The following is a 26,776-nucleotide window of genomic DNA, read 5'->3' on the forward strand; positions in this document are numbered from 1 at the left end:
TTTCAGAAGTATTTACTTTGAAAAAGCAAGTTTAGTTTAACTAACATAATTAGCATATTCTTGTAAATTTGGTCTTCAATATGGTTGGTACATTTCAGGGTTTTGTGAATACTCATACACTCATTTCTCTCAGGTGTTTGTATTTTACTGGAGTATGTGTGAGTATGAGTATGAGTATGAGATGATATAGGATTTGTGTGAAACGTGAAATCTTTTACACTACTACTACAGTGATGAAGATAAACAATAATAACTAGAAATGTTGTACAACAAACCGACTGTAATGTATAAAGCCATATAATTCTTGACACACGGGGGTTTGGTGGGGCCCACGAAACAAAACACTGGTTCGGTTGTTTCTTTATGGCTTTACCCACTTCTTCTTTTTTGTTATTCCAGCAGACCAGAGACAGGTTGGGTGTTATGTTTGTGTTAAGCAGACCCGGGCCCACATTAATTTGGAGAAAATGAGGTAAATCTGAGTAGAGTAGTTAATCGGTTTGTGGAAACAGAAAGCTAAATCCAGAATTCTCACGGATTAGATTTGGAGGCTCCACATCCGAGATCTCTATCTGCTCCATTGACTTTGATATATCATCAACCGAAAACGGAATGCTGCCATATATATATATATATATATATAATATTAATAACCCTACCTACCCCATAAGTAATAAGTAATTACTAAGAAAACCTTGTTAAATCCCCTTTCTATTCCCAAAAGGTAGGTAGGAGTAGGAGTAGGAGATCTAACCTGGAATCATCATCCAACAAGAAAGAATTACTAATTGCATTGTTTTCTTCAGTCATCATCACCCTCATGCTCGATATAACCTAATCAACAATACACAGATACATGTTTCTTTAATTTCTTAATTGAAAAAAAAAAAGACATGAAATGAAATGAGGTATTTACTTTAGAAACTTACTTCTGTGGACACACTATGTGTGCCGTATTTATCATCCCAATACATGGTACTAATCCGGTACAACTGTTGTACACTAAGAACCTGTACACCACAGATTCATGTTAACAAAAAAAAATATATGTAAATTAAGAAAATGTCATTTTTAGGGTAACTCACAGGACAGAGACCACGACTTATTTCCTCCAGGGTTTTCTTTGGCTTTTGATGAATAACCTAGATTCAATTATATTTGTGAAAGCAAAACAAATTAAATCCTGAAAACCCAGAAATAAAATGTTACTTTTTTGAGACAAAATTATAATCTACTACCAAAAACCCGATAGCCTGCCGTATATGTTTCAACTCCTCCCATGCTGAACCTGCATACTGCACTTCTTTTTGTTTAACAAAAAGTAATTTTTTTTTTTAAATTGCAAGACTCAAAAATAGCTACCTCATCAGTCGCATAATAACACCAGTTTTTTAATTCGGCAAGTCCTGCTTTCACGTATTCACCGTTGCTGAACGAACAGCATTCACGTCTCAAAAGAAGACTGCAGAGTGAAAAAATAAAAAAAAGAATAATCATAATCATAATCTTGAATAAAATTACAATATGGTGATTGTGATTCAAGTATACCGACCTGTTAAACAGTTGAACATTGATGAATGAAAATATCTGTGTGAAAATTTTCCGTACCAAAAATGGTGGTACCTGTAGAAACGGAATCAAATGAAGTTACTATTACATATCAATTTTTCATTTTCTAATTTTAACTCTATTCTATTTGCCAATAGTTAAAAATGTTTTGACTTTATAGTCAAAATAAGAAAATTTGACTAACATGATTTGTTTTTAACGTGTTCAAGAATTCCCCAAGGCTCTTGACAATCCCTTGCCAATGAGCAATCAAAGCTTGTTGAGCTGCGCTATTAACAGACCGTGATGCTCCGCCCTTCACTAAGCTTGCTCTCGAAGTTCTTGGTGCCTTTAATTTAAAAAAAAAAATTAATTAAGAATATGTGGTTTAATAATAATAATAATAATAATAGTGGTGTGATTTACTTGAATACACAAGCCCAAGAGTGGAGATATTTCTTTCTTTAGGTTATCACGAATCATTCCATATATCTTTTCAACATAGGCTGTAAGTTGCTGTTTAAATAACAAAGCAGGATACTTGGCTTCCACTTGGCTTACGGCTTCTAGTGCACTTAACCCTCCATTCATAAACGAAAGGTTCACTCCTTGAGGAGCTCCACGGAAACTCTAACAATACATTTTCACATTTTAACGTTTTAATATTTTATACAATATTAAAATCAATGTTCCGGAAAAATCCAATACCACGCAACCCTACTTTTCACTTCATTAGAGTATTTTTTTTTTTTTTATTATTTTATAAACTTACAGTCCTCCCAAAAAGGGTAGCCGATGTTCGACGACGTTGTGGGCCCAGTCCAGTTGCTGAACCACTTGCTTTAAGAGTGCGTTGAAGTAGAAGCAAAAGAGTTGATGCATTCGATAACCAATACGCCAATATATCATTATTATCCTGTGCTTTCTATTAATACGCAAAAAATAAAAACAAAACTTAGAAACACAAAAAATAAAATAGCAGATATAACTATGAGATAGTTGGAACCAACCTCAATTGCATGACCAATGGTCTGGATGATGCGATCAAAAACACATGTTCTTTCAACTTCAAAAGATCTCCATTGAAGAAGACATTTGTATATAATACAAGCTGCAATTGGTCTGTTCCCTGCAAATCCTATGTGTTTTCCAATGCATTTGATGAGTAGCTCTTGATTTTCCAACTGTTTTTCGTTCAGTGATTTTTGTGGTTTATCATCCAGCTCTGATAGATCCCTTGTGTTCATCGACACACTATGCAGATCCTAATAAATAAATACATAATTGTTAAAATCAAAGAAATAAAACGTTACAACTGAAAAACTACACATTTGTGAGAGAAACAATACAAGAGGCGGCTTTGTATCTGCAAATAAATGTCCGCTGTCTGATCTCTGCAAAAATTGTAAATTGGAGTTATAATTATTATTATTATTATTATCATTATTATTATATTAAATAATACCTGAAGGATAGATTTATTACGTAAGAGGAACTTATTAGGTGCCATTGCCACAGCTTGTTGGCGGAAAACTTTACTCTCTGATTCCAAATTCTGGAGCTTATCTTCCAGCCTAGGTAGAATATAATAAATAAATTTACCAAATTACCCCTGAAAATCACATAGACACAAAAGCCTAACCTGGTCAGAGTATCCTGTAGCAGTTGTATTTTATTATCTGAATCTTCCAACTTCTTGCCTCTTTCTTCACTACACTCTTGAGATTCAGCTAATTTCTTCTCTAAATCAGCAGAGTGTTTCTTTTCTGACTCCAACAACGCCTGCAAGGGCAAAAAGGTAAAATACGTACCAACAATATTCATTTCATGATATTGTAAAAAAAGAATATCAACTACATTACCTTTAACTCATTGATCTCTGTGGTCATGGATTCAATCTTTTTAGTATCTTGAACAAGTACTTCTTTTTCTTGAATGACAGGTGGCGCCTCTTCTACAGCTTTCCTGGCTGCCTCCTCTTTCTCCTTGACTAAATTTGCATTTGCTTCATCAAGTTTTTTTTGTAAAGCTTCCACAGCATTCTGAAATTTTTGAGCCTCACTTGCTTTTGCTTCTTCCAAATCAGTCTGAAAATATCAACTCAGGTTTAGACCTTCAAACATATTCAACAATTTGGCAATTGTTTGCCACATAAGCAAAAAGTAGAAGAAAAAAAAAATTCAAATGGATTAAAATATCCTGTTTATAAAATACATTACCCTTAAACGTTTTTCCAACTGTATGCGCCACGTCAGCTCCTCCAATTGTTTTTCAAGCTTATCTTTTGCTTCTTTAAGTGCACCTGTTTCCCGTGCAGCCTGGAACAATATTAAATGAAAAAACATAAGTCATGAAACAATAATTTTAAAATTTTAAAATAAAAATTGTAACTGACCATTTTAAGCTTTCGTAACTCTCTCCTTGCAATTCTTCCCCTCCATCTACACTGTGTAACTATAGCTCCCCTTTTTAGCTTTTTATAGTATTTAGAATCTCTATAACAACGCCATCGAGTCTGCAAAAAATATATATAATTTAGAAACTCATAAAATATATAAGGATACAAAATGATAGATAAAGTTATAAAAGTAACCTGAATTTTAATTGCAGCTTTAGTTCGTTTCTTAAATATAAATTCCTTACGAGCCTTTTGTCCACGTATGACTGTTTGCACTTCAAGCACAGCCACACGGAGCTTACTGTAGGCCACACGCGCACGATACTTTCTCAAGTGCTTTTGGATTGTTATTGCAGCTCTTATCCTTCTTAACTCATCAAAACGTTTGCAAGCCAATCTACCTAAAAGTCATTGGAGTTATTTCAATAGTTTTTTTTTTTTTTCTAGTAATAGGAGATTGAGATGAAATTTATAATTCTAAAGGCTCACTTCTACAAAAAGATTGTATGACCACTGAAGATTTCCGAATTTCTATAAATTGTTTATGAGCAATATGTGTTCTTATTCTTCTTTGAATAATTTGTGCTGCACTACTCAGGACTTCTGTTCTTCTTGCATCTAGTTCAGCCATCTGTCCAGCTCTTAGAAACACCTTTGTTTTTCCAATCTGTATTATAACTTATAATTATATATATATATATATATATATATATATATATATATATATATACATGGATTGGATATATGTATATATATGTATGTATGTTTACATACCTGAAAGCCTTTGATTCCCTTCTTTTCTAGAATCTTCCCACATGCAGTTTTTTCATCGAAGCTGGATGAGGGAATCAAGGAAATGTTTTAAAGATGTGGAATTAAACAAATGGAAGATAAATGATAGTAATAAATCTAGGGTTACATTTGAGGGTGAAGGAAAGTTCTACCATCCTGTTAAGGCTTCAGGGCAAAGAAGTCCAAATCTGTTTACAAATTCAAAGAAAGCACGGCGTGTAGGGTAACCAGCACAGCTGATTCTGATTGCCTCTAAAACACCCTGAAAAGTTTGGAATAGAATAAGAAAGATAGTTACATACAGGTGTAGAAAGAGAGGGTAAAATGGGAAATTCAAATAATTTATAGTCTACTCACGCCACACCGCAATTGTTGCAAGATGTTGGAGTTCTCAAATATCGCAGGTTTCAGTTGATTATTTGGTTTTACACATCTAATATAATGAGGTTCTGTAGCATTTAGTGTCTCCATTAGTTGTTGCAATTGATACTGCATCAGTTAAGAAAATGAATATTAAGTACATTCTTTATAATGGTAAAAAGGGTACCTACCTATTTCCTGCAATTTACCCTGATTTTAAAAAAATTTTAAAAAAATACCTTAAAACGAGAACCAATTGAAGAGAATTTAGAAGATTTAGGTGACTCTTCACAAACTGGAGGGAAAAGACCAGCTACAAAGGCACATCTAGAAGAACCCAATAAGTCTTGATGTTCAGGGACAACATAGTCTTTATTTTTGTCAAGAAATTGATTGGATTGGTATTGGACCTGAAATTTATAATTAAAAGAGGTACAATTAAAAAAAAAAAAAAAAAACATAGGATTTTACATTATATAGAAGCAAAATTTATGACTAAAACACATATATACCTCTCCAGCATAATGTGCAATTGTGAAATCTGTACGTGATAACTTGGGTTTCACAAATCGTTTGTGATTTTTGAATGTATGATAAAGCTTGTTTGAAAATGTTTCATGTGTTGACTTTGGGAACATACTAAAATAGAAACAAAAATATTTAATCAGTTACATGAAAATTTGATTTAGTTAGCATTATGTGAAAGCAAAAGATATTTTACCAAGCTTCATCCAGGAGAGCAATGATTCCACCAGGTTTCTGTGATATAAATTTATAAATTCAGAATTATGTAGTTGACAAAACATATATCAGCTTGTATGTATATATATAGATATACCTTTTCAATAAGATCTAAAACATCTTGGTTATCTACAAACTCAATGTAGCTCCAATTAATAGCTTCTTTTGTATATTCCTCTTGCTCCATTTTAAACACATGCTGAAATTCAAAAGGAGACTCTTCAGACAATTTCTTAATAACATATCAAAATAATGATAATCAGATTAAGTAATTATATACCTGGTTAAAATGTTGCTGTAGTTTCTCATTTGTGAAGTTGATGCAAAATTGCTCAAAGCTGCATGTGTACGATCGACCACATTAAGATAAGAAATGTCAAATAACATCAGGAGTAAATAAATTACAATAATAGTCCCTGTGGTATATTGAAAGTTATGGTTTTCGTCCGGATGTTTCATTTGTTGCACAGGTGGTCCCAAAAGATTAGTTTTGTCGCAAGGTTCGTCCATGTTAAATCCAATGCAAAATGACTATTTTGCCCCCATCAAAATCTCTTTTATTTTCTTCAATTAAACTCCTAAAAAATCCTCAATGTTTTTAATCGTAAACTCTAAACCCGAACCCAAATCCAAAAATAAACTATAACTAAGAAAATCAAGATCCAAATCAAAAGAAAACCCATAAACTTACCATTTTTATTCTTTTGATGACTGGGTTTGAACTTTTTATGCAATAAAATAGTTTAAAAAACTGTAAATTTGTGGGGGTTTTTTAATTTGGATCTTGATTTTCCTTTCGCTATAGTTTATCAAGGTTTCGGTTGGTTTTTAGAGTATAAGATCAAAGAGATTGAGGATTTTTTTTAGGGTTTTAAAAGAAGAAAATGAAGAGAGTGAAGGAGATGAATAATGAGGGAGATATAGTATTTTTTTCTTTGGACTATAAAAAGATTTTTTTATAACCATTAGTAATAGGGAAAAGCCTTGCAACAAAACTAATATTTAAGGACCACATGTGCAATAAATGAAACATTTTAACGAAAAGCATAACTTTTCACATACCATAGGGTCTAGAGTTGTAATTTTCTCTAACATCTGGCTTTTCAAAGTCAATTTGTATTTTGTAGCTATAATTTTGGAATGAATGCATAGAGTATGAAAGTAATCAAAACATAAAGCTTGGGTGCCACCTGTTGTTCTTGAAGCTTTCAAAACCATAAATATCAAGAACCCCAATTAAACATTTTGATGTACGATCTTGCCCAATTGAAACATTAATTTTTTCCACCAACCTGCAAATTAACAAGTTCATAAAAGAGGTTTTTTAATAAATTATCATTAAAACACCTTCATACTTCATACCAATCAAATAATCTTGAATATATTGTTTTAGCCAATCCATCTCTGCTGACTAATGCACTAGTTGGATCAAGACTTCTTTTGATAATTTCTTCAGGGGTAATCATCACTCTTTTACACAACGCATCTTCTAAACCCACATAATCACACCTGAAATAATTCCTCATAAATTCACCACAACTCATTACAAATTACAAAAGGGCGAATTGCAAGAAAGAGCAATGTAGGATTCTACAATAAACAAATCAATGAAAGTACATGGTTTTTTCTTGCATTTAACCCTTTATTAAATTCACAAAGTTTGAAGGATTTGGAAACAGATATACATAAGAAGCTCTGCTGTCATCTTTAGATGAAATTTAGCTCTCTCATCTTTTAAAACTGAAGAATCGACCTCTTTCCCTTTGGTGAATTCAATATTCCCAAGATGAAGAATAGCAGCAGTAACTCTAAAAATCGCTTCCTGTGAGGGTAAGAGAAAGGTACTAATAACTCTCCTATATGTCATTGAATAAAAGGGAAAATGCATGAAATAGCAACCTACTTTACTCTTTTTACTAATATCAAAAATATAATTTACATTTACATTTATGTACATATAACAGGAACATGCTTAAATTCTTTACTAAAAATAGCAGTATGTAAAAAGCAAACTACATTATGTTATTTGGCCATGAATAAATAAAATAAAAATTATGAGGGGATATAGTTTCATACCTGTTCTTCTTTACTTATTCCAACAATATCCATAGCTCTCCTTGTTGCAAGATACTCATGGGCATCATTAACATCAACAAGCTCATAGCATTTTGATTGGTTGAGATAGTGAAAAGATTTTGGGCTTCCTAACTGATATCTTTCAATTTCCTAATAAGACATAAAAATTATAGCCTCAAGTTTATATAAAAAGATAAGTTGCTAACAAATTAATGATAATGAATATTTATACCTCTTGTGGTGCTGCACATAGAAGGTAAAAACAATGATAGTTGCGTTCAGGATCATTTATTTGGCAAACACGAGATCTTTCTAGAAGATAAGTCCTGATGGCTGCTCCTGATATTCTTCCATGTTTGTCAAATTGGATCTCAACAAATTTTCCAAAACGGCTGGAATATTATTAAATACAAGAAAATATTGTTAGATTGGAATCTATGAAAACACAAATAGAATTCTAATTGATCACTTTATGGTAGCTACTAATCATATACTATTGGCTTGAGTAACTTTAAAAAAAAAATGGTCCATGTGCTTTCTCACTTTTACCATGCTCAGTCTAAAATTGAAATATTTTTCCATTTTTGTCCTTATTTCATGGTTTAATATCCATTTTGGTCCCTATGACTTTCTGATTTTGATCCTTATTTCAAGGTTTCATATCAATTATATTCCTTATTTCAAGTTTTTAAGGGAGGAAAATCAGTACAAAATCTTGAAATAAGGACCAAAGCTGAAAAAGGTTTCAGTTTTGGACTAAACATGGTAAAAATCATAAAGCCTGTGGGCCATTTTTGGAATTTACTCTTTGTAGAGTAAGTTAAATAATGGTCCTTGTACTTTCTGGTTTTCACCTTGATTGGTCCAAACTTGAAATCTTTTTAAATTTTGGTCTTGATTTCAATGTTTTGTATTGATTCTGGTCCCTGTGAGTCTGTGACTTGCTTATTTTGAACCCTATTATAAGGTTCCAGGGACCAAAACCAATATGAAACCTTGAAATAAGGACCAAAAGTGAAAAAGTTTCGATTTTGGACTGACCATGGTAAAAATAATACAGCACATGAACCATTTTTGTAAATTCAATCTAGTTTATATTATTAACAAACAATAAAAACAGAAAACTGAAGCCTAAAGCAAGATGGCAAATGACATAGAAAGTTAGAAACATCACTTTCTTTCATTACATAACATGAAGCAAATCACCTGGAATTGTTATTTCTAACAGTTTTAGCATTCCCAAATGCTTCAAGAACTGGATTTGACTGCACTCACAATGATGTCATAAGTTTAATCATGATTATATACATATAATATATGTAAAGTGGCATAAACTAGAGAATAATAATTAAGTATAGAACTATACGTCATGTATCATACTTCGAGGACTTGTTGTTCAACTGTGCGACCTTCTGTAGCTTTCCTTCCTCCCAAATAAGCTAAATACCGCATCAGCATTTTTGTTGTCTCTGTTTTACCTGCTCCACTTTCCCCACTCACCAGAATGGAATTGCTCTTTCCCTCATTGATCATAGCCCTGTATACATGATTCCATTGATTAGAATTAGATATTAGCTTTGATGATGTAACTTATTCAGAAAACAAGAATGACCTGTAAGAGACATCAGCAACTGCAAAAACATGGGGACTCAGTTCTCCAAAAGGTGCTCCTTTGTATTCATCCATCATATGACTATCATACAAATGAGGTAACTTTTGGAACGGATTGATTGCAATTAGAATGTTGCCAGTGTAAGTCTGTCACCATTTGAAACATGTAAGGAAACAAAGCAATCTTAGTTAGGTTTTAATTTTAACATGAATAAGGAAACTTACATAAATTTCATTGAGTTCATATCTGCTTCTTATGTTCTGCAACACTCCTGGCTCATGTAAATAAGATAGTTTTGTCATGTCATCAACACCACCAGCAGGAGCTTCTGTATCCTTTGGATACACTTTTGATAATTTAGCAACAACCTGAAAGAGAAATCATGAAAAAAACATTCATGTTATAAGCAATCAGTCATTAAGAGTAACATGAAAGTATAGTTTTAAAAATAAAATGTGAAATACAAACCCTTTTTAGGTCAGGAGTCTCGATTTCTGCTTCTTGCCCAGTAATTTTTGTAACCTGCCCATCAATCCAGGCTTTGTCTGGGTCTTCAACCCAGACATAAGATCCTACTATGATATTCACTGAAGTGCTCTGTTGTACATAAAGTCATAGACACACTGTAAGTCTATGCAATATTGTTAACAGATATCAACAGTATATGTAAGTAGCCATATGCACATAAGGATGAATTGATTGATTGATGGATGGAAATACAGATGAATGAATGTAGGTGTGTGTAAAGGTTTGCCTGTTAAGCTCCATAACAGCATACAGAAACTAGTTTGGTAATATTCATATGAAAATAGCTTAACGGGATGCTATAACTATAAAATGTAATCGCATCCCATCAACAACTACAGCCATATTCTGCATAATCCACATTACTGACTACAAATGAATTCTAGTAACGTAATGTAATTGTACAAAATGAAACTACAAATCATTAAGATCTTAATTGCATTGTGAAATAGGATATGTATATTTTCCTAAAAAAATATTCAGTATCACCATCAATAAACGTATGATTACAGAAAGTAACATGGAATCAGAATGCAAAATCGTTGTAGTAACAAATTCGAAGAAGAAGAAAAAAATGCACCTACCATTTTTAAACTTCAACGAATCCCTAGGATTGATTTGTACAAGATTTTCTTTTCCACGCAGAAAAATCTCGCTTCCTTTTGAACCAGCTCTATATAACTTCCAGCATTATTCCGTTCCAGTGACAATGATCGATCTGCATTGCAAAAACTTGAATACTTCCCGGTTGATTCACAATGATTTTTTTCAGATTCATCGTCTATTTCTTCTTCTTCTTCTTCTTCTTCTTACATCTTCGTAATTTTCCCTCAATCAATTTCCCCTTTTCCCCCGAATTTTCTCTCTCTGTCTTACCACATTGGTCTCTTCGGTGTCTCCTTGTTTGTGGAAGTGACATCGTTCAATCGCTACCCTGTGAAGTCGCATCTTCTGTCTCTCAAGCACAAAATTCTCGCAGATTCGTAGCCACGAAACACGTTTTTCTCTCCAGTTGGAGCGTAGCTCATGGTGTCGCAACTTCATCTATGATTTGTAGTTTTTTCATCAAACAATGAAACTTTGAAATAAGAGTAAATTATACATTTAGTCCTCCTGCTTTACTCAAAATCACAAGTTTGGTCCATTTTTTAAAATCATCCCAAATTCGTCCTTAATTCTAAGTCTTGTTATGGATTTGGTCCCTATGATTTACTAAAAATCTCAAATCTGGTGCAATTTAATACATGCATTTCATTGTCAAAGAGACTTCAAACTTAAAAACGACTCCGAGAAGATATCAAAATTTGGATCAAACTTATGATTTTGACTTAAGTATAAGGACTAAAGTTGTAATTTAATCTTCATATTTATAAATGATACATTACAATTTATATTTCAAGTCTCTTTTATAGATTTTTAGCAGAAGCCATTAAAGAGTTAGAGTTAAGTTGGTTGAAGAACTTTCTCTCAAAGTTAGGTTTGGATCAAAAAGATTGTGTGTTACATTGTAACAATCAGAGTGCGGTTCACCTTGAAAAGAATCTAGTTTTTCATTTAAAAGAACACATCAAAATGAGATATCATTTCATCAAAGAGTTCATTAGTGAAGGTATTTTCAATTTGAAGAAGATTTGTGGTGCCAAGAACCCTACGGAGATATTCACCAAGCCAGTGATGTTAGAAAAATTAAAGTTTTGCAAATACACAAGCTAGAAAGGATTTGGGTTACATCTTGGATGCAAAATAAGTTGGTTTGTAATTTAGCCTCCAATTACGAGATTGTTGAGATGTGGAGTCTCAATAGAAAGGTATGTAACTTAGTTTGTAGACTAATTACTCAACATATATAAGTTTCTCCAAAATGTTTGTTATTACATTTCATAGCTCGTTGGTTTTTTGAACTCTTATTTTTGGAGAACATGTTAATTTTGCATGGAATCTTCTATCACAACGCCCATTGTATCGTCTCTAAATCCTAGGCCATCTAGGTAAATTCCATAAACAAAATGTATCGTTTATCGTAACCCTAAAAGGATGAGTGAGTATTATTGAGAGAACGATAGTGAGTATGGTTGATATGGCATAATTATATTAACATTAAAATCAATAAAAAAGAATCTCTTTAGCTTACCCATGAACATAGCTTAATTTTCAAGTGAACCTCGAATTAATCATCCCAATTCATTAGAATTGATCTATAAATGTTAAATGGTCATTTTTTAGGTTTTTGAATGAAAATGGACCTTGCAAACTTACACTCTCACATAAAAATTACACAACAGATTTTTCATACGGGTGTGTACCGACTGAAATCAAATTTTCAACTTTCTTGTTTAGAATGCGTTGAATATTTGGTTGCTTCTAATGATTCCATATGATCATGTTAAGAGTATAAAAAACATAACATAATTTTATTAAGGTTAATAGATGGTATTTATATATGTGAAGTAAAGTAGTGGTGTTAATTTAAGTTAATCGTCCCTGTATAGGTGATTCTTAGTTCCAAATATAATTACGAAAGTTTATGATGATCGTCTTCACGTGCAATGTGAGTTTATTACCCAAGAACATATCAACATACGTCTCTATTATATAATATATACTATACTTGATATTTTTTTATTTGAAATATTATGTGTATATACTATATGTAATATATGTGCACCCATAAAATGAGTTTTGTAAAGAGTTTATGAAATTAGAGAAACTTATATTTTTGGTAATTTTGAAATAGGTGCATCCACTTTAGGATGTGATTTAGACTTGTGTTGTTTAGATACTTTCGAGAGTTAGGATCAATATGGTTTTACAAGTAGTGGCATTATCAAATGTAATTGACATTATATATAGTCATGATCAAGGGGATGGACATTGCATATCATTATGTAGTTTAATGTATGATGGTCACATGTTACCAAGTTTCTTTGAGCGAGACCTCTAAACAAGGTTTAAGTGTGATGTTACTACCTCGTTTATGCTTTAAGTTACCATCTTTTCCTCGAGTATGGAAAGAGACCTTTTATGAGAGTAGAGGACTTATACGTTGGGATTTGGAAGTATATGCATTTCATGCCTTGTGATATTGTTGCTTTCATATTGATGAATTGTGATGATATTTTTGATGGGTTTTGGTCATAAGACATCCTATGTGCTCATACAAACCCTAATGCTTGGATCTAGGTTTCTCTATTGTACATGCTTTGAATCCAAGACTATAAACCCTAATTCTAGCATACAAGTAATCATATTAATATGTAATTAGGTTTAAGATCATACCTTGATTGTCATGTAGCAATAACAATCCCAAATCTCCTTGTATTGACTTTGGAAGGCTTAGAGTCACAAGTGTCACTCCTCTAATGGCTCACAAACACCATAAGCAAGAGGATGAAGAGGAGAGAGGTTGGAGGCTGCCAAAAACGTGTGTAAACCCTTACAAGAAACTTAGCTACGTTTTTTAGCCTTAAGGGGTCTTTATATACTTGGGCTATTAGGGTTATCTAACAAGGAAACCCTAATTTGGATGCTTAAGCCCTAAGCAACCCATAGACTCCTTTAATTAAGCCCATGGACGATTTCCTTATGGGTTTCCCATTAGAATTCGTCCATCCCTTAATACAAGGCAATCCATGGCCCAAATTGCAATTATCTTATAATTACAATTCCAGTCCCTTAAGTTTAATTAATCTCTTTTAGTCACAAAACTAATTACCAATTAATTATTGACTAATATTAATTAAACAATATGATTTCTCCTTTAATATATTATTCCCATAATATATTAATAAATCATATTTAATCCTTACTCTCCATAATTCATCCTATCAAGTTGCTTTGGTGAAGGCAACCCAAAAGGACCATGCACCATCAGGTCAAGTACATACCAAAATAGTTATGGACTTAGACACTAATTCAACAGTCTCCTACTTGGATAAGTCTAACAACTATTCTGCGTATAACTTCAGATCCCGATCTGCAATCGTAGCTTTCCAAAGCCGCTGTCAACTCTGATCATATCAGATACGCGTGTCCTTAGATAATAGATCATATATTCCTCCATTCTGGATATCGTATGAGATATGATTTCAAATCATTCTCTTTGTACTATATCTCGATTTCTGATTTATGACGACAGACTAATTGAACAAATCAAATTAGCCCTAGCCCGGCCGAGCATTTACGTATGTCATCACTAAACCATCGAGGGGCCCAAAGATATCGCTTTTATTCTTTGAATAAAAGGAACGGATAAACTTTGATACAATGCTTGCTTGCACTCACTCACCGAATTACACACAACAATATGTTTTATAACACCAAGTTACTAGTGTGTTTACATATTATCAATGTGCAACCGATTAGCAAGATACAACTCACACATCTCGGTTTCAAGAATATAAGATGTTATCATCTCACTAATCACTCGAGATAGTGATCCAAGTGAGCGTGGGTTTAATCCAATGCTCAAATCATATTCATAAGCACTCGTGAACGTTGCAGCAAACATTTGCTTATGTCTAATACTCTTTTAGACAATCCACACACCAATTCATGACAGTCTTCATTCATATCTACTTCCAACATATGAACGACTGTGGCCCGTTTAAATAATTCGATTATTCTTAATAAACTCAATTATTCTGGAAGTCAAAACATGCAAGGTGAAACACAAGAATAATACTAATCACATCTGGCCTCAAACCTTTGAGTATAAACAAAACACGTTTTATTTATCACCATATCGATTACTCATTATTTGTCGTTTCGGGTAATCAACTTCTTACTTGAATTATTACACTTGTCCCATGCTCCTAGCATGCACACAATGTTTACCTATGGTTCTTACTTTTGTGAAATAGACAAATTGAACACATTTCCAATCATTCTCATTTTACAACTCCAAATCCATTTTCTTAAGTGCAAGAATATCAAATTCTCGCTACTTATAGAATATGCTAGATTCTAACACTTTATGCAACGATCCTTTCGTAATGTCACTGCACCAAAGTCACAAAGACTATTGCCAATGATATTACAAAGTCCTCTATCGGAGATTGTTACAAGACAATTCCTTAGATATAATGTCTCTCTCTCAAAGTACATTCCTTTGAATATCCTTTTGCATAAAAGTTTCTAATCTAGACATAGATTTTCAATATTTACTTCCCAATATGGACACGCTTCCATATTTTCCATATGACAACTCATTCTTAATAGAATCTTATCTATTCGTAATTATGTCGATATTGTCCATCCAATATGGAAACATTTCCATAATTTCCAATACTATACTTCCAACTACTCACAAGCGACCAATCCTCGTCGAACTTTGGATTGTCCTTTGATAGTTGTTTAATTATTTTAGTCAAAACCAATTCTAGTCCCTTTTCCCTCTAAATGCGCTAGACATTTGGAAAATTTTAGAATGGTCAAAGATTAAATCATTTGCAATCGATCCTATACCCGAAGCGTATGGGACACGACGCATAATGTTTTGTTTTCTATGTTCTCAAAATTCAAATTGTGAAGAGGAATGCCGTAATCATAATCGAAACTTTAAGAACACACTATGTACCTTTGACTAAATTTATCAACATTTCACAACCTAATCCTTTAGATTTGAAATGAAGCATAATATTCTCTCCCTTAATTATAGCAAAACAACCTTTCAACTCTTACAACTTTGCAAAGTATGACTCTTGTTTTCTATAATTAATATTGCCAACTATGCAATACTTGCCTTAATAATCATACAATCATAACATTTATGCTCCCACTATCATGATGATTATTATAAAACATAACACTTATGCTCCCACTAGCTTCGACATGTATTCATAAACATCTTAACTTTCAGAAAAACAATACTTATTGAATTTCTTAAGTTCATGTTTCTAATACTTAGTGCTTTGATAATCTTTTATCAAGACTTCTTGAACTTATACACTTTTGCCTTAGATAGTTCATATGTGTGTCTTAACAATTAAGACTAATTGCCAAACCTCACAATTCAAATTATGGAAAGGGATGCCGTAATCATGATCGAATTCGAGAATGCAATTTTACAATCACTATCTTTTAAAATCTTTCTTAGTGAAAGCATTTCCTCACAATCATTTTCATGAAAGAGGAAATCTTATGACACTTAGATTTAAATGGTGTATTTGTTCCTATCCATGTGAATTTGTTAAAAAACAAAGTTTACGACAAATTCAAACTCATACGGATCGAACTTTCTTAATCTTGATTTCTTGCCTTACGGTAGCACAGCTTCCCACCACGTCTTCCAAGTAGTTAAGCATCTCACCTTTTTCCTATCAATTTACCTTTCATTGATCAAGGTGCCTTGCCTTTTATGTGTTCAAAATGAGAACTCATAGAACTCACATGCATAATTAACTCAATTGGAAACAGCACAGAAACAAGATAACGTCAACACGATAGGTTGTAAACCTCAACTCGTGTGCCAGTGATGATTGATAAGGTTTATTTGATTTGTTCTTGAAACTTTTCCAGACCAATAAGACTCCCACTGACTCCTTGACATATAATATTCTTTTGTCAATAAACATTTCTTGACAAGTATTCAAGAGTTAGTGTAGTTTTTATCAAAACACTTCATAAATTGGTCTTAGTTGGTTTTTGTCTTATTCAAGACATCACAACTTTCCACAATTGATGAATGTTATAAACCTTCTTAATACTATTCACTCAATGTCACAATCTTGACTTTAAGACTGGTTTTGGAACGAAGTATGATTGTCTTCTTGATTTGACCATTTCATCAATCTTTGATTCCTCTTCTTGGACATACAATTGTACCAAGACTCACTTAGAGGATCAATTGAGATATGGTTCTTAATCATTAAGACACATTATAAAGCATAAAAGCTACTCTCCCTTCTTCTTAGAATGGAGAAACTTTTATCTTTCTGCCTAGTTGATTCTTCTTATTCGTTCTACTATTGATCTAAACTCTTTAATCAGTTCAGAATTACACTTAATCTTGTAAGTGTAATCATATTTACTAAGCCTTTAGTAAATCATGACGAATATCTTTGTTACTCTTATGGTGAACTTGATCAACACACAACTTTGTGTACTCGATCTCCTAGTCCTTCACTTGACACTTTGTCAATGAATTAGTCTAATTTCCAAATACGTAATTTCTCATTCATCGTGCATCCACGTTGCATGATTCCAAGTTTCTGTCCAATTGAAACTTTAAGCGATGAGAAACTCTGCCTATTTGGTAAATTCTTGACATTTCCATAAATAACATAACTAAGAATCACATCCATTCGTTGTAGAAATATTCAAACATCAATTTTCATAACGATTTCATAGCAAGGAAATAAACAAACAAATAAGTGAGTCAAAATTTATTTTATTTATAAAAGCAGCGGAAAAACATTTGTCCTTACAATGCAAAATCTATTGAAAACTATGTAAAAAGAAAATTTCTAACAACTCTATCATAACTATCTAAGCTCAAAATCCAATCTTCAAGTCCATGCGATCAAGATCCATCTCTTGTGATTAGATTCACCTTGCTCTCTTATCAAGCTTCCTTTTCTTTTCACTGATCCTTCAAAACATTCAAATGCAATCTTATCACATCATGTATTAAGAATCAATGAATAGGAACTTAATGGAGTTAGATAGTGGATTCTTACCTAAAGCGTAGTCATACTTTTGACTCTTCCATCTCTTAGATCTCTTAGGTAAATAGGGCAACTTTGTCTCCAATGCCCCTTCTTTTGGCAATAAAAGCAAATTGACTCTTTTGGAACAACACATGGAACTACTTCAGACATCGCCTTTCTCTTATGATCAAACTTTTCGATCATTGCATGTCTTTCATTGCCATTGTCTATATCCATAGAGGTCTTGAAGGCAGATTCACCAATCAACTTTGCTTTTCTATTGCGCCAAACCATTGTTGATTCAGCAGTAATAAGCATGTAGGTGAGATCTATAAGTGTCACGTCGTGGTTCATCATATAGTACTCTCTTACGAGCTCACTATACGAGTTAGGAAGTGACTGAAGAACCCAATCAACAACCATCGCTTCACCGACAACGGATCCCATCATTCTTAATGTATCAATGTGTGACTTCATCCCTAAGACGTGTGCACACACCGACTTGCCCTCTTTATGTTTACTTGCCAAAAGGGCTTGAGTGATATTGAACCTTTCAATTTTACAATCTTGTGGGTTAGGGAGAATAATTGGAGGAGGAGGAGGAAGTGAAGCATGATTTCTTGTTCCTCGATCGAATCGTGGAATATCATCTTCATGTGGAATACTTGTTCCACGGGATTTGAGAAGACCATAGTTGTCGAACTTTGACATCGGGAGAAAAACGAATTCAAGTTGATTGATTGAGTCCTTGGTAAATCACCCAAATGAAATTCCAAGGCTAGGACCCAACACAATATTCTATAACTCGAGAGAGGGATGCCGTAACCCAAATTGAAGAACATTTGAAGGTAAGTGAATGACGATTCACTAATTTCCACAATGAAAAATGAAAAAGAAATTTATGTTTTAAATCTATGAAAACTCCTAGATCCTTTGAGATTCATTGAACTTTCAATGGCATGTTTAAATCTCGATATGCCCCTCTTGTTTGTGACTGGGATGCCGAGGATCACAAAGCGGGTGTGAATAACCATGCAAACTACATGGTGCCCTCACATGTTACAATCACCTATTCGATGTGCCGGTAAACCACACACGCTCCACCGAACTATGACAAATATTGAGTCACCCTTTGCTACCTTTGCTTAGAACCATTTAGTGTGCCGGTAAACCACACACGCTCCACTAACGTCTTCGCAAGGGCACAAAGTGTAATTTCATGGAATTGCATCGATTCACTTTTGCCTAAGTAACTAAGATTGGGAATTTGAAAAACATTTAGTTACTTGGTATTTCATTATACTTATAATGGAAGGTTTCGTCATATCCTACCCGTTTGGCTAACGACCGTCCACTAGTCAAGAGTGCGGTGGGTAAGAGTGGATACCCATTCAATCGCCATTTTATAGGCAATTTCCTTAAACACCCCTTATAGACCAGCTTCGTGAATGAGGCCTACTAACGGTAAGACTGACTTTTACTCATACATATATATAATGTTAGACTTTTAATGTTATATATAGTATAGGGTGTATTTTATACTTTTAAAATACTATGTGGTTAACTTTAATAATTACACTTTTAATTCAATTAAATTGTTAACCTAAACTTTTATGGATTTATTAAACCTCTTTTAATTATACTCCTTAATTAATTGATAAAACCATAAAGGTGTGATTTGAACTTTTCAAACCATTACTAGGGTTTTAGAATTTAACATTTCTAATTAAAATTTTAATCAACTTTTAAATTCCAAAACTTGAGGGAAAATTTTGAAACCTTTTTCAAAACATTAGGGTTTTAACTATTTAAATTTCAAAACTCCAAAACTTTTGGGTTCAAATTTAAACTATAAAACCTAAAGGGGAAAATATGAAACCTTTCATAACAACAAGGATCAAATAACAAATAATTTTAAATTAACATTTAATCACATAATTATCCATATTTGATTTATTTAATGATTTCTTGCAAAACAATTTATCAATTTACTCAAAATAATTAATCAATTATCTTATAAGGAAACAATTATCTTGTTAATTGATAATTATCTTTATTTAGATCAAGAATATAGTCATATATATCATAAAATCGGATTTATATTGATCTAACATGATAAGGTAACTATCCATATGCAAAAACAGCAAGAAATCCCGAGATAAGCATTATCTGACGAGTTGACTCGTCGAGTCAGCATGGACTCGGCGAGTTCAGCCATGGACTCGGCGAGTCCAGCCTCCACAATCCAAAAAATCGAATTTTTCAGTTATACAATGCATCAATACAATTGAAACCAAGCTAGTCTCTGATACCACTGATGGGTTTTGGTCATAAGACATCCTATGTGCTCATACAAACCCTAATGCTTGGATCTAGGTTTCTCTATTGTACATGCTTTGAATCCAAGACTATAAACCCTAATTCTAGCATACAAGTAATCATATTAATATGTAATTAGGTTTAAGATCATACCTTGATTGTCATGTAGCAATAACAATCCCAAATCTCCTTGTATTGACTTTGGAAGGCTTAGAGTCACAAGTGTCACTCCTCTAATGGCTCACAAACACCATAAGCAAGAGGATGAAGAGGAGAGAGGTTGGAGGCTGCCAAAAACATGTGTAAACCCTTACAAGACACTTAGCCACGTTTTTGAGCCTTAAGGGGTCTTTATATACTTGGGCTATTAGGGTTATCTAACAAGGAAACCCTAATTTGGATGCTTAAGCCCTAAGCAACCCATAGACTCCTTTAATTAAGCCCATGGACGATTTCCTTATGGGTTTCCCATTAGAATTCGTCCATCCCTTAATACAAGGCAATCCATGGCCCAAATTGCAATTATCTTATAATTACAATTCCAGTCCCTTAAGTTTAATTAATCTCTTTTAGTCACAAAACTAATTACCAAGTAATTATTGACTAATATTAATTAAACAATATGATTTCTCCTTTAATATATTATTCCCATAATATATTAATAAATCATATTTAATCCTTACTCTCCATAATTCATCCTATCAAGTTGCATTGGTGAAGGCAACCCAAAAGGACCATGCACCATCGGGTCAAGTACATACCAAAATAGTTATGGACTTAGACACTAATTCAACAATTTTGGCAATGTTTATATTTGAGATCCTTTTGTTGTGAATAAAATTGTTACCGGTATTTTTAGTGTTTTTTAGAATGATTTTGAGTTTCACATCAATTTGGAATGTACAAGTTTCTTACACTCAACGTTGTCTAATATTGATAATATGTATTAGGTTCTTCAAACCTACACTACAAGAAACCTTGGCATTACCGGCGACAAGGGGCAATAGCGGCGACATGTAATTGACGCGTTACGTGTCGTCGCTATTGTCCATTGTCGCCGCTAAAGGCGTCGCCGGTAATATTCGCAAACAGCGATCCGCGTCAAATTACCCTCACCCGTCCGCTTTGTTTTCAATCCAACGGTTGTACAGGAAAGCGAAAACGCACTGACTTTTCCCTCCAAGGTGTCGCCGCTAATACCCTAGCATCGCCGCTATTGCTTGTCGCCACTAATACCCGTGCAGATAACCCCTTCTAGTTTCCTTTTACGCGACATTTTTGTTGTTTCTTTCCTTCTCACGCTCTCGTTTCTTGTTACTGCTTCTCAACAAATCTTGGACCAGTCGATTAAGTGGAGGAAGAACATTTAAGGCGATGCTAGCCCTCCTGCCACCACAAGACCGCCACACCTTACCCCGTTACCGACTACCATTGAGCTCAATTCCAAAATTGTCCACATTCAAGGTCAAATTCCTCCTATTTGCTATTATTTTTCTGTTTTGGATGATAAATTGGTTTGATTATGTCAGAAATTGCCTCTTTAATTGGTGTTATATTATCGATAAACACAAGACCCATTCGTATTTTTTTCTTGATTATTATATGTTCATGAATATATAAATTGATGTTATGTGTGGGAAATTGTCTCTTGAAATGTTATTAGATCACCTATAAACACAAGACCATTAGTATTTTTTTTCTTGCTTCTCTACTTGCTTCTTGCGCCATGAAGGATCGATGATGAGGAGGAAGCATGAGGTATCAAACCTCCTGATTTAACCAAACTCCATTACAAAGTATACATGATCAGCCCCTTAACTTCTTATTTGTACGGTTTTAGTCCCTTGCTCTAAAAAATAATTAAAATTCTAGTCTTAAACAAAACTTCAATTAAAATCTTCAAAGTTTACCCTATTGAAATTTGGCATGTTTTTGTAATTTTTGTTTATACCACATTGGCTTCAAAATGAAATTTGGCATGTTTTTGTAATTTTTGTTTATACCACATTGGCTTAAAAATGAAATTTGTGTATGTTTTTGTAATTTTCGTTTATACCACATTGGCATGAAATTGAAATTGGATGTATATATACATTTGTTTGATTTTGTTTAATTAGAAAATCAAATTAACTTATCTTTAGAATCAAATTAAGTTACCTTTATAAAATCAAATTAAATCAATTATAAAACCAACTTAACAGTAACATACTTTTAGTGACTTAATGTTGGTCATTACAACTTTAGCTTAATTATGTTATTAATAGCAACGTACTTCTAGTAATTTTAATTTAATTATAAAATAAAATTAAATTAATTTTTAAAAAAATCAATAAAAAATAATAAATTAATTGTAAAATCAAATTAAATTAGTTTTAAAATCAAGTTAATGTTTATATTAAAATAAAATAAAATTAGTTTAAAAAATTAAACTATATATATATATATATATATATATATATATATATATATATATATATATATATATATATATATATATATATACTTTTTTAATACTTTCTCCATTTCTGATTATTTGTTCATGTGTTCCCATGTTGGGATACTTTTTGAATCATCAACTTTATGAATACTCTACTTGATTTTCATTTCCCGTAGAGTAAACCTTAAACACTAAATTATGTTTTAGTTGCATCATATCTATTGATAAAAGTTGGACTACTAATCCACATTGCCAATCTCCCGAGTTTCAGCTAGGACTGGACTCTTTTGTCGAGAGATCCATGGTACACCTAGATTGTAAAGGTGAAACCAGATGTCCGTGTAAGAAATGTGATAATCGTTACTTCATGGATCTGAAAGCAATGAGACATCATGTTCGTATATATGGTTTCAGTCAATCATACGACACGTGGATATATCATGGTGAACCTTTAATCCCTCTAGTTGTAGATGTCGTATCGTCAAGCAACGAAACTGTAACACCGTAAATTTCAAAATAAATTTTTCAATTTTTATAAAACATAATTCCATCAATATTCATCAAACAACCATATTAATTTTCCAAAATAGGTCAATACAAAATCCCAAGATCACAATGTAAAAACTCCGAGTGTGTGTGTACGGATCAAGCCGGCGCCTTCCCGCGATCGTCACTAGAACCTGAAACAATAACATCAAACACTGTAAGCACAAGGCTTAGTGAGTTCCCCAAAATACCACATATAACACATATTAGCCACTCGAGGCTATAACTCTGTGGGTCCGTGCACCCAAACTCTGTGAACCCTCAGGTTCTAGCTCTGATAAACATGCACTACATAAATCACATAGAAATAATGCAGTACAACACATAACATGCATAGCATACAATACTCTATCACATAACTCAGGTTACCTACTCAAGGTAATATAGTATAGTGAGAAGACTCACCTCGCGTATCTCGGTATCTCATGAATCCTGGAAATCCCTCGTGCTCGATCCTCCGAGCTCTAATCCTCCTATAACATTATATGCTTCTAATTAACACTTTATATCTCTAAGGTTGACTATCTATAAGGAGTCAACACAGGTCAACTCTGGTCAACGGTCAACGGTCAACTCTGACCGGACTCGGCGAGTCTAGACGTTTTTCATCAACCCTCTGAAATCCTCTTACTACACGTCGAGTATCCCCCCCTTTACTCGACGAGTTTCACCTGAATGAATCGCAGGGCCACCCCGACTCAACTCGCCGAGTCTCAAGGACAACTCGGCGAGTCCAGGTTTGACTCAGTCCACTCGTCATCCCTCTCCAACTCACCCTGACTCATTGAGTCTACCCATGACTCGATTGGACCACTCGCTGAGCGATCCCAAGGCAATCTTCAAGCTACTCGCCGAGTCGGATGAACAGACTCGGCGAGTCCATGCCATGCAACCACTCCAACTCGCTTCTAAGGTCAGATCTGCTTCCAAAAACTATAGATCTGGCCTCCCTCGACTGATTCATCACGTAAAGCTCCTATCTTGGTGCTCATAACACACCCTATAACTCAATAATGGCGTTTTTGACCCAAGGCATGAGGATTCCAATCCAAAGCCTCCATTGATCCCCAAAAGCTTTGGGTAAAGGGATAATCTGGACCTCTAAGGGTCCAGATCTATGGTTCCAACCTCATAAGGGACCAAAAGAACACCAAATCTTGCCATAAAAGGGTTCAACAAACCCTAAATCTAGATAAGCAACAACAACAAGAAGGTAACTCGGATTTATTACCACAAAAGTGATGCTCTGGACTCCATACCCACAGAAGTTGCTCCTTCTTGCTTTCCCTTGGCTAGCTCTTCTCCTTTCCTTGCAAAAATGGCACCTCCAAGGTCAATAATGGCCTCCTACTTAGCTCCAATGCTCACACTCGATTAGGGTTTCACTCAAGGGGCTGGTGAGCACAAATGACGGCCATTAGGCCCTTTAAATAAGTCTCAAACCCGAGAAATTAGGGTTTCATTACACAGCGCTGACTCGCCGAGTCCATATCCTGGACTCGTCGAGTCCAGGCGCGATCATGCGTCCAAATCCGCGTCCCTACTCGGCGAGTCTGAGCTCCAACTCGCCGAGTCCCCCCTCACAAAACAACAAAATACAACAAACAAGATACCTGATAAAATCCGGCTGTTACAGAAATGGATGATGTTATTGACAATGTTATATGGGAGTCGAGAGAAAATGATACAAACCTCGATGAAGGAACCTCGAATACAGGGGGTAGTGGTGTTGATGATGAGTTTAAAGAGTTGTTAGAGTAAGTCGGAACCAAGTTATATCCTGGTTGTATGTTTTCATTCCTTGATTTATTAGCAAAGCTGATGCATATGAAGGTCAACAACAAATGGACTGATAGTTCATTTGATCAACTCCTTTAATTGTCGCATTCGGCATTTCCACCGGACAACAAGGTTCCCCGTTCATATTATTTAGCAAAAAAGAAACTGAAAAAGTTAGGTTTGGGGTACAAGTCAATTCATGTGTGCAACAAAGATTGTTTTCTCTTTTGGAAGGAACACAAGTCATTTCAAGTTTTTCCCGTTTGTAAAGAGATTCGGTGGATTGATAAAAACACCAAGGGTAAGAAAGTGGCTCATAAGGTGTTACGGTACTTTCCAGTGACCCTTAGACTATGTCGTATGTATTGTTCACGGTACACTTCCAAAAATATGATATGGCATAGTACTGGAAGATCAGAAGATGGTGTGATGCGTCATCCCTTTGATGGAGAGTGTTGGCAAAATTTTGATGTAGATTACCCTGACTTCTCGAGCGAACCTCGCAACGTACGTCTAGGGCTGGCAGCTAATGGCTTTAATCTATTTGGTAACATGTGTAATCCACATAGTACGTGGTCGGTTATACTCACCACATACAATTTTCCACCATGGCTTTGTATGAAAGAGTCATCATTCATGTTGGCCTTGTTGATTCCCAGCCCTAAAGTGCCTATAAAGGACATAGATGTTTTCCTCAGGCCGTTAGTGGAAGAGCTTAAGTTTTTATGGCGATCAGGCGTACGTATTAAAGACGCAACGACAAACACATTCTTCACGATGAAAGCTATGTTGTTATGGACAATAAGTGACTTTCCAGCTCGTAGTAGTTTATCTAGCTGGAGCGGACAAGGGTATAGAGCATGCCCGACTTGCAATGAAGACACTCCTTCGTACCGTGCAGTTTGATATGTTGATATTTTGTAGAATGGTATGATGATATGTTGGTTATGGTTTGATATGTTGATATTTTGTAGTTTGGTAATATTTTGGAAAGTAAATGCTATAATGGAAAGTAGATGTATGTTTAAGTGTATTTGATATGTTGATATGTTAATATTTTGTAGAATGGTATAATTAATTATAATGCTATTCTGATATGTTGTTAATATATTTTGTTTTCTTTATAGTTGGAAATGCTGCTAAAAATACTAAAAGACTTGGCCTGTTCTGCAGTATTGGAATAGTGGTTTCGCTCATTGCCGCCACCAAATAATGAAGGAAATGATGATAAGGACGAGTAGTTACTTTAGGATTTTATGAAATGTTTTGTAATTTGGAAGAATACTTAATATGGTATGGATTAATATTTTGGATTGATTGTATATATATATATATATATATATATATATATATATTAATATTTCTATAAAAAGATATGATGAAGAAATCTAAGAGTTCAAGGAAGAACTCGGCAAGTCAAGGGCTAAACATTCCAACTTATATGAAGCAGGAGTCGACGAGTTCAAGGATGAACTCAATGAGTCATGAGCAAAAGGTCTTGATTTTGTATGAAGGAGAACTCCCTGAGTTCTTGAAAGACTCAACGAGTAGGATCGAAGTTCCAGTATTTTGTGAATTATGGAACTCGACGAGTTGGTGGACCAATTCGGCGAGTTGAGTCAACCAGATGTTGACTTTGATCGAAATTCGACTTTGACCAAAGTGTTGACCTTAACTTTAACTTCGACCTGAGTTGACCCTTGAAAGGGTTATGAGTATGAAGTGGTAATTAAGGAAGGTTTTTATGTTTACGAGTTTGAGAGGAGTTGATCCCAGCATCGAGGACAGTTCAGTTACTACACGACATTGAGGTGAGTTACCTTCCAATAGAAGTGGGTCGAAGGCCACAATGTCGGCCCACTATGTAGGAGTTGTAGTTAGATGATTGTCTTTGTGATAATTATCTGGTATGCCACTATCTGTTATGCCTTATGTGCTAGGATTCTATATGTGTTAGTAGTAGTAAGGGTGAAATAGTCCACGGTTACCAGTTGAAA

At 34.0% G+C, this 26,776-nt stretch overlaps 1 protein-coding gene across 2 annotated transcripts; it reads right to left on the bottom strand.

Annotated features, from left to right (window-relative positions):
• Nucleotides 1-234: 234 nt before the first annotated feature.
• Nucleotides 235-11,089, bottom strand: LOC145015221 (myosin-11-like). 2 transcript variants are annotated; one of them, XM_078973675.1, is made up of 38 exons: nt 10,637-11,089; nt 9,996-10,124; nt 9,752-9,895; nt 9,528-9,673; nt 9,296-9,452; nt 9,122-9,180; nt 8,148-8,307; nt 7,916-8,065; nt 7,525-7,661; nt 7,202-7,348; nt 7,030-7,131; nt 6,120-6,177; nt 5,937-6,038; nt 5,820-5,857; nt 5,611-5,737; nt 5,338-5,508; nt 5,096-5,227; nt 4,891-5,000; nt 4,721-4,781; nt 4,436-4,613; nt 4,142-4,347; nt 3,944-4,063; nt 3,768-3,866; nt 3,411-3,635; nt 3,191-3,330; nt 3,014-3,122; nt 2,898-2,942; nt 2,559-2,813; nt 2,321-2,473; nt 1,975-2,178; nt 1,754-1,897; nt 1,553-1,623; nt 1,363-1,462; nt 1,239-1,295; nt 1,086-1,142; nt 930-1,010; nt 755-834; nt 235-615 (listed from the first exon to the last, which is right to left on the bottom strand). In XM_078973675.1, the coding sequence occupies exons 1-38, from the start codon at nt 10,637-10,639 to the stop codon at nt 492-494; spliced, it is 4,581 nt and encodes a 1,526-aa protein (XP_078829801.1). In that variant the 5' UTR covers nt 10,640-11,089; the 3' UTR covers nt 235-491. The 2 variants fall into 2 exon arrangements, with proteins under 2 accessions (XP_078829801.1, XP_078829802.1); XM_078973676.1 differs by lacking the exons at nt 9,528-9,673; nt 9,752-9,895; nt 9,996-10,124; nt 10,637-11,089 and having other exon boundaries at nt 9,282-9,405.
• Between the last annotated feature and the right edge of the window lie 15,687 nt (nt 11,090-26,776).

Source organism: Lactuca saligna, chromosome 9 (genome assembly GCF_052625555.1).
Source record: "Lactuca saligna cultivar CGN05327 chromosome 9, ASM5262555v1, whole genome shotgun sequence".
In the NCBI taxonomy this organism is placed as follows: Eukaryota; Viridiplantae; Streptophyta; class Magnoliopsida; order Asterales; family Asteraceae; genus Lactuca; species Lactuca saligna.

Coding starts and splice junctions, on each gene's coding strand:
- LOC145015221 (XM_078973675.1), bottom strand. Junction 4,064..4,141: donor AAGCTGCAATTAAAATTCAG/GTTACTTTTATA, acceptor TATTTTTTGCAG/ACTCGATGGCGTTGTTATAG. Junction 616..754: donor TTGTTGGATGATGATTCCAG/GTTAGATCTCCT, acceptor TATATATGGCAG/CATTCCGTTTTCGGTTGATG.